Genomic DNA, 13,333 nt, shown 5'->3' on the forward strand with positions numbered 1-13,333 from the left:
ACATCCATCCGTACTACATGGATGTCCAGTACCTTGTCTGTGGGTGTGGCAATGTTCCACAGGCCAATGCTATCAGAACTTGGTTGTACCCAAGAATTAATGTTACAAACAATGTTTGCCTCTAAATTCAGCACAGTTACTGCCTGCAAAATCAAAACAGAGGGCAGACAGACAGGTCTCCTGAGTGTCATCTGATCACTGACAACTTCAACAAATGAATCACAAACACTACACAACTGCTCAATATGTACGATGACAAAAGTCATCGGATAGCGATATGCACATACACAGATGGTGTTAGTATTGTGTACAGTATGTATAAAAGGGCAGTGCATTGGTGGACCTGTCATTTGTATTCAGGTGAGTCTTGTAAAAAGGTTTCTCATGTGATTATGTCCACATGAATGCAGATTGGTGGTTGGAACTAGACACATCAGACATTCCATTTTGGAAATTGTTAGGGGATTCTATATTCCACAAAGAGTGTGCTGAGAATACTAAATTTCAGGCATTACCTCTCACCATGGACAACGCAGTGGTCAACAGTCTTCACTTGATGACTGAGAGCAGCGGGCATTGCATAGAGTTGTTTGTGCTAATAGGCAAGCAATACTGCGTGAGATAACCACAGAAATCAATGTGGTATGTATCACAAACATATCTAATGGACAGTGGTGAAATTAGGCATTAATGGGCTATGGGAGCAGATGACCAGTGCAAGGTCTCTGTTAATAGTACATCACCTGCAGCATCTCTCCTGGACTCGTGACCATATTGGCTGGACACTAGATGACTGGAAAATCGTGGCTTGGTCTGTTGTGTCTCAGTTTAGTTGGTAAGAGCTGCTGGTAGGGTTTGAGTGTGGTGCAGACCCCATGAAGCCCTGGACCCAAGTTGTCAACAAGGTACTGTGCAAGCTCCTGGTGGCTCCATAATGGTGTAGGCTGGGTTTACATAGAATGGACTGGGTAATCTGGTCCAACTGAGCCAATCATTGGCTGAAAACGATTATGTTTGGCTACTTGGAGACCATCTGCAGCCATTCATGGACTTCATGTTCCCAAACAATAATGTCATTTCAGCGGACGACAATTGCTTGTGACTGGTTTGAAGAACATTCTGGACAGCTCGACTGAATGATTTGGCCACCCAGATTTCCTTACACAAGTCCCATTGAACATTTATGGAACATTATACAGAGGCCAGTTTATGAACAACATCCCACACCAGCGACACTTTCACAATTATGGATGACTTTAGAGGCAGCATAGCTCAGTATTTCTGCCAAGGATTTCCAATGACTTTTTGAGTCCATGCAATGTCGAGCAAAATGCCGCCCATCGTGATATTAGGAGGTATCCCATGACATTTGTCACCTCTGTGTATTATATCCTGGTGCCACTGAACACAATTTCTGAGCGTGTTGTCTTTTTTCTGGGAGAGTGTTTTCTTTAATGTTATTTCTTGTTAACAATATCAGCTTCTTCCTAAGAATTAGCAGTTTTCACTCAGTTAACACTAGGCAGAAATCCTAGCTGCATTCAGATCACACCTTTCTTGGGCAGAAAGGCATGCTGTTTTCTGCTGCACCCATTTTCAATAAGCTACCACAAGAATAAATAAAAAATAAAAAAAAAATCAGCAGTAATCCTGACTTTTCAAGTCTAAACTGCAGAATTTCCTCATGGCTTATTCCTATTCTGTCGGGGAGTTCCTAGGAAAACATTAAGCAAATACCTGTGTTATATTGTTCATGATTTATTTTTATTTATTTACACATCAAGCTCCGTAGGACCAAATTGAGGAGCAAATCTCCAAGGCCATGGAACATGTCAGTACATGAAATTACAACAGAAATATAATAACGGATAAAAATAAATGTTTATGAACCTGAAAAAAATCAGTCCATAAGTTTAAGTAAACACAATCAACAACACAATAAGAATCAGCTTAATTTTTCAAGGAACTCTGAAGAATAGAAGGAGTGACCCACGAGGAAACTCTTCAGTTTCAATTTGAAAGCGTGTGGATTACTGCTAAGATTTTTGAATTTGAGTGGTAGCTTATCGAAAATGGATGCAGCAGTATACTGCACACCTTTTTGCACAAGAGTTAAGTAAGTCCGACCCAAACGCAGGTTTGATTTCTGCTGAGTATTAACCGAGTGAAAGGTGCTTATTCTTGGGAATAAGCTAATACTATTAACAACAAATGAACAAGAAGTTCATGAACTTACACCACTTATTGCCCAAACCGCCCGCTTCTGAGCCAAAAATATCCTTTTCGAATGGAAAGAGTTACTCCAAAATATAATATCATATGATATAAATGAATAAAAATAAGGAACATAGACTAATTTTCGTGTTGAATGATCACTCACTTCTGATACTATTTGAATAGTAAAAATGGCAGTATTAAGTCTTTGAACAAGATCCTGAACGTGGGCTTTCCACGACAGCTTAGTATCTATCTGAACACCTAGAAATTTGAACTGTTCAGTTTCACTAATCATATGCCTGTTCTGTGAAATTAAAAGGTCAGGTTTTGTTGAATTGTGTGTCAGAAACTGTAAAAACTGAGTCTTACCATGATTTAACGTTAGTTTATTTTCTACGAGCCATGAACTTAGGTCATGTACTGCACTATTTGAAACCGAGCCAATGTTGCACACATCATCCTTTACTACCAAGCTAGTGTCATCAGCAAACAGAAATATTTTAGAGTTACCCGTAATACTAGAAGACATATCATTTATATAAATAAGGAACATGAGTGGCCCCAACACTGATACCTGAGGCACCCTCCACTTGACAGTACCCCACTCAGATCCCACATCACAGGCGTTATCAACATTGTGAATAATGACCTTTTGCTGCCTGTTGCCAATGTCAGAGGTGAACCAATTGTGAGCTACTCCCCGTATTCCGTAACGGTCCAACTTCTGGAGCAATATTTTGTGATAAACACAATCAAATGCCTTAGTTAAATAAAAAAATATGCCTAGTGTTTGAAACCTTTTGTTTAGCCCATCCAGTACTTCACAGAGAAAAGAGAATATAGCATTTTCAGTTGTTAAATGTGCTGTTAAATGTTTACTAAAGCTGAACTGTACATCTGATAGCTAAACATATTATCAATTATGCTTAGATACACAGCTTTTTCAATAACTTTTGCAAACACTGATGGTATAGAAATAGGTCTAAAATTATCTACATTATCCCTTTCGCCCTTTTCATAAAGCGGCTTTACTACTGAGTGCTTTAATTGTTCAGGAAACTGACCATTCCTGAACGAAAAATTACAAATATGGCTAGATACAGGACTAACATGTGCAGCACAGTACTTTAATATTCTGTTAGGCACTCCATCGAAACCATGAGAGTCCTTAGTCTTCAGTGATTTAATTACTGACTCAATCTCCCTCTTGTCTGTCTCACAAAGGAGTATTTCAGACATCAATCTCAGGTAGGCATTTGCCAAGAAAGTTATATGATTTCCTGTAGAAACTAAATTTTTGTTTAATTCACCAGCAATGCTCAGAAAATGATTGTTAAATACTGTACATATATCTGATTTATCAGTAACAGAAATATTTTTACTGCAAACTGACTTTATATCGTTGACCTTGTGCTGCTGACCAGACACTTCCCTCATAACTGACCATATGGTTTTAATTTTATCCTGTGAATTGGCTATTCCACATACTCTTTGCCTTCCTAATAACATTTTTAAGCACGTTACAATACTGTTTATAATGGGCTACTGTAGCTTGACTGTGACTACTTCTAACATTTTAAGACAATTCCACATTGTTCTACATGGTATCCTTACCCCACAAGTCAGCCACCCGGGCTGCCTCTTACTGCTAGTACCCCGTTTAGAATGTTCTAATGGAAAGCAACTCTCAAAGAGCATGAGAAATGTGTTAAGGAAAGCATTGTATTTATCATCTATGTTATTGGCACTATAAACATCCTGCCACTCTTGTTCCTTGACAAGGTTTAAAAAACTCTCTATTGCTGTTGGATTAACTTTCCTACATAGTTTGTAATTAAATGTGACTCTTTTTTTCGAGTACTAAAGCCTTTTAGTGTTAAAATTTGTGCAACATGTTCTGAAAACCCATTCACCCTTTTACTAACAGAATGCCCATCTAGTAATGAATAATGAATAAAAATATTGTCTATGTCTAAGCTACTATTCCCCTGCACCCTGGTTGGAAAAAACACAGTCTGCATCAGATCATATGAATTTAGGAGATCTACCAACATCCTTTTTCTTGCACCATTATATACAAAATTAATATTGAAGCCACCACATATAACTAATTTCTGGTACGTCCTACAAAGTGAATCCAGAACCCTCTCTAGCTTGAGCAGAAATGCTCTGAAGTCAGAGTTAGGGGACCTATAAACAACAACAATTAGAAGTTTAGTTTCACTAAATTCAACTGCCCCTGCACAACATTCAAATATGTGTTCAGTGCAGTGTCGTGATACCTCTATGGACTCAAATGGAATACTGTTTTTTTTTTTTTTTTTTTACATGCATAGCCACTCCCCCACCCTCCAAGGAACTCCTTGATGTCAATATATACTCAGCAGCAGGATTCATGTACATTTTATTTTATCTATTATTAACTTTTCTGATGTTAATTTCATGTACTGACCTGTTCCATGACTATGGAGATTTGCTCATCAATTTGGTCCTACAGACATAGGTGTGTACAACAAAAATAAAAAATGAATGATGCAATACTTATCACTCTTGTGAAAAATTATGAGGATTTGTTTTAACTTAAAACAGCCCAAATACATTGATTACCAACAAAGAGACAGAAACAAAGATGAAGCACACTGTAGTACATAGTATTCAAAATATACAGTTGGCTTCAACCTTTGTACAAGATAATTCCAAATTACAGCAAGAAATTAATACTTTTTTAAATGAATATTATACCAGTGTTGTTTGTGTTTACATTCAAAATAATGATGAATTTAGTAATACTGCCACTACTCTAGGAAAATAAATATTGCCAGTACATCAGGAAAATTAAGTTAATTATTAACAATTCACAGCAGCTGTTCTTCAGGAATATTTGGAAAGTAAAGAAGAATAAGAGAGAAAACAGAAAATGACTGAGGATTAGCGAACAAATCTCTGTCAGTATGGTACAAATGACAGACTAAAATGTTCTTATTGTGGGACCACACTGAAATCAAAGGGAAGGTATCTAACATGTTAACTGCAACAGAAGTACGGAGCACCAGAAACTATTTTCCGTAGGAGCAGTTGTATCAGAAGCTACCCGTTACTGAGTTACATAAAAAACAATTAAACTTCTAATATGGTATTGCCTGTTAAAGCAAAATATAATGTTATGTTTAAATGTGTGAACCCTAAAGTACATGATGGTGTCTCCTTTGGTACAGCAGCTTTTCTGAATTGTATATTCTGTATGGTTTGATCATGCAAGCATAAGCAGGGTGTATATGTGGACAAGGAAAAACAATTCCCGGATTTTTCCCGGATTTCCCGGCTAAAAATACACTTTCTCCCGGGTGAAAATACACTTTTGTTAAGTGACGATATACTCTTATTCGGCACTGTAAAACTCATCGATCCTTTGAATGTTAATGGTTTTATATACCGGAGTAGAATTTCCCGGCACTTTAGAAAACGTAACTCAGGGGGGAAAAACACGTTTTGAAAGACCTTTGATGCGCAGCAACGTGTACGCTGCATATTTTCGTATTACGAAGGTATAAATTCGAATCCCACCAAACACTGCATGTCACTTTCCGAAGCATTGAAATCGAGATAGCGGTGTGCTTTTTAAGCCAGTTATAGCTCATGTCACTTGATCTCGCCAGCTGATGACACCATAGGACACGTGATGTAATCAGCCCATAGCAAGATCACTCTTAAGAAGCGCAAACACACAAGCAAGAAAAGTTAACAGTTTAAATTAATATACATAGCATTCACCTATAATATTGGTCTCGAAGATTAATAAGCTGGAAGAGAAGTTAAGCTTCCACATATAATGTTGATCTTTTCTGCGCTTGTTACGCTTTAAGATACATCACACAAATGTGTCAGTAAAATTTTTAATAACGACGTAAATGTCTGATCTTCTGGGCTCGAAATTTGGTCGTCCTCAAAGAGTTGATTTTTAAATGAGAGTCAAACACTTTGTGATTTAAGAAATTCATCGTACATTCTCGCACATAGGTCATCTTACGTAACAGGAAATCTCCTCTGAATGTAACGCTTTTCAAACCAACATTCACAATATTTTCCCGTGACCTGTTAGAAATAGGTTTGTTTCAGCAGTTGCAAGAGAGCGCCAGGTAACAAGAGTCACGCGCTTGCGCAGCTACGATGACGCAGGAAGCCCATATGTTCGTACGTGTAAAACATTAAAAGATCTTACGTTATGTCATAAAAGAAACAAGACATCAGAGGATACTTCAAGAGCGTCGGAATTTCGTGAACCATACTAAAACGCATAATTCGGCTTAAAATTTTGGTTCTTTATTATGGCATAATGCCATACGTGCACTTGAAATGCAGCGAACAGCTGAAACTAGCCAATAGTGTGAAATTAAACACTTCGTTTCAAATAAATTGACTGCCTCAACAGGAAAGATGAATAAAAGCGAAATCTCTTTAGCAAACCGGCCAAAATAACTTCATTGTTCTGTAAGGCGATTAATGTTTGACTGTCAGAAAGGTGGAAATAAAATCTAAAACTAATAACATATTTTAGCCTTCCGTATTGTTTCTTACCAGTCAAAATCACATAAATTTAACTGAAAACTAAAACAATGAAAAATTCCCGGAATTCTAAATAATTCCCGGGTTTTTCCCGATTTTCCCCCGGATGAAAAAATTCCCGGGTTTTCCCCGGATATCCCGGTTGTCCCGGGTTGTATACACCCTGATAGGTCAAACAATGACACAAGCTCCACATGTTATTCAATACTACTGTTCTGAAAAAATACTGTCTTCCATCAAATCACAAATACAGTATGAAACATTCCACAATCATATTTTTTTATACGGATGTTGTGCATGAAAAATCTATTTTATCTTTTCTTCTTCTTTTCCTGTTAATCTATGAGCACGCACAAAAATAATCTCACCCCTGTCACTTAGTAGTGTACCAGAAGACAAATTGTCACATTCAGCTTAAAACTGGACACTGAGAGAACACAATGCAAATACTTTCTTTCTGGACTGTCGATACCGGTTAGTAAATACACCCCCTCAAATAATATACCTATGCAGCACATGTGAACTGCTCCAGTGAACACTTTATAGTGAGAGCTTGGATAATCAGAATTATTTTCCTAACATCCACCACTGAAGTCAAAACAGACTGTGGTGTGCATACTGTAAGACCTTCGGTACACACACCATCAGATTATTTGACTTGTCGCTCTAACGAAGTAGGCGGGTGTCAGCAATATGTCTCGTGGTCTTTTCGTGGCGTGTTTATCTTCTGCCGTTAGATCAGACGATAGCAATGCCAATTGCACACCTAGAGTAGCAGATTGATGGTGACCAACTTTAAACAGAACTTGATTAATTTTCACACACATTTACTAAAATAATAAAAAGCATAGACATTACGTAACTTTATTCTGGATGCTGTTTACAATTGACAATCTGAAGTTCCTTTGGTCTTGGTATGTTAATCTTATTCCCACATATCTCTGATACTTGACAAAGTGTCTATATATTTATCTTCATGGCTATGTACAGGAATACGGTAATCTTATTAGGCGAAGACTGAAACTTGACTATAGACTGGTACAGACAAATGCAGACTGGTGCAGACAAATGCAGACGGACTAATCAGAGGTCTGTACACTCGTTACAATACCTCACGCGTTCAGGTATCACTGCGTGAGTGTGATCCGCAAGGAGAAAAGGTTCTACGTTAGCAGCAATCTCATTGGCTGCGTTACATATTAATGCGCGGATCGGCGGAAGCAGAATTCGGTCCGACTCTAAGGCAGCGCCACCTCGTAGTGCGGAGATGGATGAGCGCTGCGCTATTGTGCTTAGCAGGGCGCGCTCTAGTGGGAAAGTTGTGTACGTGCTGACTACGTGGAACTATGTACACAACACAGACTTTATGGTGACTAATTCCCTACTGTACACCCTCAGACTTGAGTCTGGGTCTGTTTGTGATCAGAAGATTATGATTATCCCAAGATGTCACTAATTATCTGCTCCAGGCAAATTTCAGGTAAGAAATTTAATACAATATTACATAATGAATATGTTCAAAATGCCCATCTCTCTCTCTCTCTCTCTCTCTCTCTCTCTCTCTCTCTCTCTTTCCCTTTCACAACCCATAGCTGCCAAGATGAAATCTGCCCCCCCCCCCCCCCCCCATTACCACAGCACAATTGGGAAATTTAGATTTTACATCCCAAAGTCTTCACTAAAGCATTTCCCCACCACAACTTGCCTATTAAATGAAACTACAATTTTTTATTCATCAGTAACATTTACTTCCACCCAAAATATTTCACATTCAGAAAGGAGCAATCATCTCATTTGATGTAAACAGGTTTTCTAGATTCTAATGATATATATGTTCCATATGGAATTTACGGTTTCACAATTATTCCTTTCTAGGTTCAAGCAACTATCTGTTCATAATACTATGAGTGCATCATTGCCACTCATAAGTAAGGCAAATTCTGGGGCAATTATCTGATATCATAATAACTACTACTCTCTCTGTCTTCTATACTGCACATACCTGGTCATCAAGCCTATGGAGTAGTTTTCTCTAATCTATAAATCTGCATGGGCATGTTGTGTTCTCTGTTACCTGGGTAGCTTGCTTGACCTGTTCAGAGGAACCTTACAATTATTATAACCTTACACTACACGTTAAGAAACCTTCATCTGAGGTCACTACAGAACCACGTTGCTTCTGGTTAAAGTCCTCCACCAGCCTCCAAATCAGAGGACAGTGTGTGGTTCTGGGGACAATCCTGCAAAAGAGGCTAATGGTGTACACCACTCCAGCCAGGCACTAACAGGAACCGAGTGTGGCATCTACACTCAAGTGCTGACTTCACTGTAGTAAAGCAAATCCAACTAGTGTGCTCAGCAGCTCCTGGCAGAGTCTCCACCAAATTTTTGCACAAAACTAGAAAAGATAACAAGTGCACAGTGGAATTTCTTCTCTATATGACAGCTATTTAACTGGAAGAGCTCCATTACCTACATATGTTGGAGCTGCCAATAACTTGCACAATCATCCTCTGTGCTTTAGGAAAATTTACACCAGTCCCAACAGACAAGGTATTTAATGCTGTCTAAGACATACTTTCAGGAACAGCTCATACCAGTTAAAACAGATGGCTACAACCATGTGGCAACTGCCCACATTCTCCTTCCAGACAGAAATCTCAGATCACAATATTCATCTCTCAGATGAGGATGGAACTGGTAGGCACCCAGAGTAGAAGCTCAGCAACACAGCCTTCGCGAATCAACCACATAGACAAGTTTATAGTTTGGCGTCTTGAAGCCAACAGTGTGGCAAATTATTGATAAGAGACTTAAAAGTAAGCCCTACAAAGCTGATCTGCATTAGAAGCTTACTGGAATGGACAAAGATGCGAGTCTTAATTCCTACTTTGAAATAGAATGAAGGGATGAAATGGAGTTTTGCAAAGATATTGGCCACGTTATTTAAGGTGGACATACTGAACAACATTTGTAACATAGGTTACAAAACTTTTGTGAGCACTTTTATTTCAGTCCTATAAAACTTTGATACATTAAATACTTCTTTTCTTACGAATTATTTAAATAGTTTCACAGACACATGAATAACCCCGAATAATCATATGATTGACAGAACATGGACGGGGATGGAAATCAGCCATGTTGCTTTCAAGGAAACCATCTTGGCACAGGCTGCAATTGATTTAGGGAAACCCTAGACTGATAATTGGAACTGATCTGAAGAACTAGCGACACGATATGAAAATGAGCTTATTTGCCTAACTCTCAGCTTTTCAGTGTTGAAATTGCACAACTGTGACACTACAGGCATAATAAAGCAACACATCTAAAATACGAACAACAAAGAAAGAAAATCACATGAGGTTTCATGTCCATTTCATGAAGATTAATTCTAACAAAACATTCAAAAAACCTAACTGCAGCTACATAGTATGCACCGAACACAAGGCACTGTGCCCAGGCAAAAATTATGAAGCTGATGCATGGCAACATCAGCACCAGTGCTAACTTTCAGAGGCATTTGGAGTTAATTATGGAATTTCTGTATCCTATTTTCATAGCATTCTCAATCGAATTACCAGCAATCTGCTATTGATCATCATTCCAAAATCATTTTAACTTTAGGAAGCCCTTTGTGAATAACTATTATACAGTGTCGGTGCAAAAAGTGCCCTCCAGTGACTTAGCTTTTAATTACAATTGTTTCTTCAACAATAGTGGATTTCTCTCTTATGGAAACTATTTTCATTGGGAACTGTATAGTTGTAAATTTAGTTAAGCTTGAGCAATTATGCAAGAAATACATAGCTGCATGTTCTCTTGTCATTTGCCCAAATAAACACTGAATGTATATCTCAGTGAAGTCATCTTTCCAATACCGGGTGATTCTAAAGTCACTATACATTTCAGTGATATAGTAATGGAATCTTTGTTTCTTGCAGGTACTATGGCAGAATGTTAATCGAAGAAGAATGAATCGCTGTTGTTTCTTCTCATCTTCATGGAATGACGTATGAACAGGTGCAGACAGACTTTGCCCGTCGATTCCCGAAAACAGGCCCCATCAGGCTTGCTATCAAGACCCTGTCAATAAATTCCAGTGTACTGGTAGCGTTGCAGATGAAGAACATCCAGGGAGGCCGGCCATAATACCAGACACCGTGCAAAGTGTGCAGGATGCGATCACACGTAGCCCTTCCGCATCTACCAGGAGACTTAGTAGGGAGCTTGGTATTCCTCAAACCACTGTATGGAGAGTTCTTCGTTACAAGCTGCACAAACATGCGTACCATATCCAGGTCGTACATAAGCTTGAAGCGGAGGACTACGCAGCCAGACAAGCCGTGTGTCATGACCTGCTACAAGCTGCGGAAAATGATAATTTGATGCAAAATGTCTTGTTCAGTGATGAAGCTACATTTCATACCTGTGGACATGTGAACAGACACAACTGCAGGATCTGGGCAGACGAACAACTGAGCGTACTGCAGGAGAGGCAACAGGACACAGCAAAAGTGAATGTGTGGTTAGGGATAATGAGGTCAACAGTGTACAGGCCCTTCTTCTTCACAGAACAAACCGTTACTGGAACCACATACCTAGATATGTTGGAACAGTTTTTGGAGCCCCAGTTGATATCTGATGGGATTATGGCTACTGTTGTTTTTCAACAGGATGGTGCACCACCTCATTTTGCCCTCTTTGTTCGGGATTATCTGAATCAAGCATTTCCTGGCAGATGGATTTGTCATGCCTCTCCACGGATGTGGGCACCCCGCTTTCCTGACTTGACACCCTTAGACTTTTTGCATGGGGGTTTATCAAGTCTAAGGTATACCAGGTGAAGATCCGCAGCACTGAAAACTTAACACAGTGGATTCGAGCCCCAGCTGCTGAGATTACACCAGATATGCTTGGCCAGGATTTTCGGTCTACAGTGGAGCGCTGGGGGACATGCCTAGACATGCAATGTGGTCACACGTGAAATGCACTGATATTATGTCCTATTGTAACATAAGTTGCAGTGCCATTACATATTGGTTAATAAAATTTGTTTAAGTACAAAATTTATAGTGACTTTAGAATCACCCTGTACATTTTACACTTAAAACTGTAATCATCGATGTAAGGCCACACTAGCATATACATTATCCAGTCACATTATGATCACTGCCTATGTTCGATGGGACCACCACATTGAGCTTTTTGCGCTGTGGATCCTCAACTGAGAAACCTAGTGCAGTTGGCAACGGCACTGAAGTCAGTATGGCTCCACATCTCTGTCAGTTCCTTCCATAACCTTGTTAACACTCTTCCTGCATGTCCACACTGCAAAAGGTGGTTATTCAGGTTTTTAAGAGGTGGTCAGATTAATGTTACTGGATCATGCATGAATGCACTGTAATTTGCTCATTGGTTTCAGGTCTCAAATTTCCACACTAAACAGTGTTTCCATCCTCCACAACTGAGAGCTATGTATAAGTTATTTAGTTGACCACATTCACATACGCCGCTTTCACTTGAGTGCGATGCAGCATAACACTAACATTTAAAGGATACTTTACCGTACAGATATATCTTCTTTCAGAAAATTAGCAGTATTGGCTTTTCCTCCTGGTTGATTAATCAACAGTGTCCTCGTATGTAATTCTGTGACATCATTCACACAGTCCAGATCACCGACACCAGGCAAATGTAACTTGAATTCATCATCCAGAGAGAACAGTACTTTTACCTGCAAGACACTATGAATGGTTATTCTCAGTTCATAGTAAACAGGGTGTATATAAACAATGTTTGCAACATACAGTCATACCTGTTGAACAATTTCATGAAATGAGATGAGTTTTCCAACAGGATTCTCAAGCAACACTGTGCCATACTTCGTCGGTCCATTTGTATTCAGAATCACATTTGTATACCTAGAAATTTAGTGCAATTGTGTGAACACTTCTGAGGTTGTAATAGTAAGAACTATATGTAAAAATAAATACAAATAGAATTGAGAATCATGGAGAGTTGATGTGGACACGGAGATGCAGCTTCATATAGACCGACAAATCTACAAAGAACAGTATTTTCTTTTTAAATTACATTAGTCTTCTATAATGTAATGTGAAATGTGCACAGTGTTCCATGGCCCAGTGAAACCCTGTAATTGTTTATAGGTAATGGCTTAAAGCAGTACACTACTCCAAATTAGCTACCTTATTGGTTCAGGTTATTTGATACTACCATTTATGCATAATTGTATTAAGGATTTCCCCAGTCTCTCAGGTGTGCTCAGATGCTCAGATTAGTAAAAGTTCTTTAGACCATTACATGATACTCTCAATTCATTTGTGCCATAAGTAACTCACTCCCACTGTATCATCATTGCATTGAGTGACCAACACACAAATAAACAAGGTTTAGCTTAGCTACGAGTTCAGTCTTGTTTACCGTATTTACTTGAATCTAAGCCACACCTGAAAAAATGAGACTCGAAATCAAGGAAAAAATTTTTTCCCAAATCTAAGCCGCACCTGAAATTTGAGACTCGAAATTCAAG

The 13,333-nt window shown here is 38.7% G+C and overlaps 1 protein-coding gene across 2 annotated transcripts in view; it reads right to left on the reverse strand.

Moving 5' to 3' along the window:
• The window catches only part of LOC124554826 (isoleucine--tRNA ligase, cytoplasmic), a 185,075-nt gene that overhangs the window by 19,996 nt on the left and 151,746 nt on the right, over positions 1-13,333 (reverse strand). For both annotated transcript variants that reach the window (XM_047128492.1, XM_047128491.1), the window contains 2 exons: positions 12,599-12,704; positions 12,348-12,517 (listed from right to left, as the gene is read on the reverse strand). In XM_047128492.1, coding sequence (XP_046984448.1) covers positions 12,348-12,517; positions 12,599-12,704 — 276 coding nt within the window. The remainder of the gene's footprint in view (positions 1-12,347; positions 12,518-12,598; positions 12,705-13,333) is intronic.

This window comes from Schistocerca americana, chromosome X (genome assembly GCF_021461395.2).
Source record: "Schistocerca americana isolate TAMUIC-IGC-003095 chromosome X, iqSchAmer2.1, whole genome shotgun sequence".
Taxonomy (NCBI): Eukaryota; Metazoa; Arthropoda; class Insecta; order Orthoptera; family Acrididae; genus Schistocerca; species Schistocerca americana.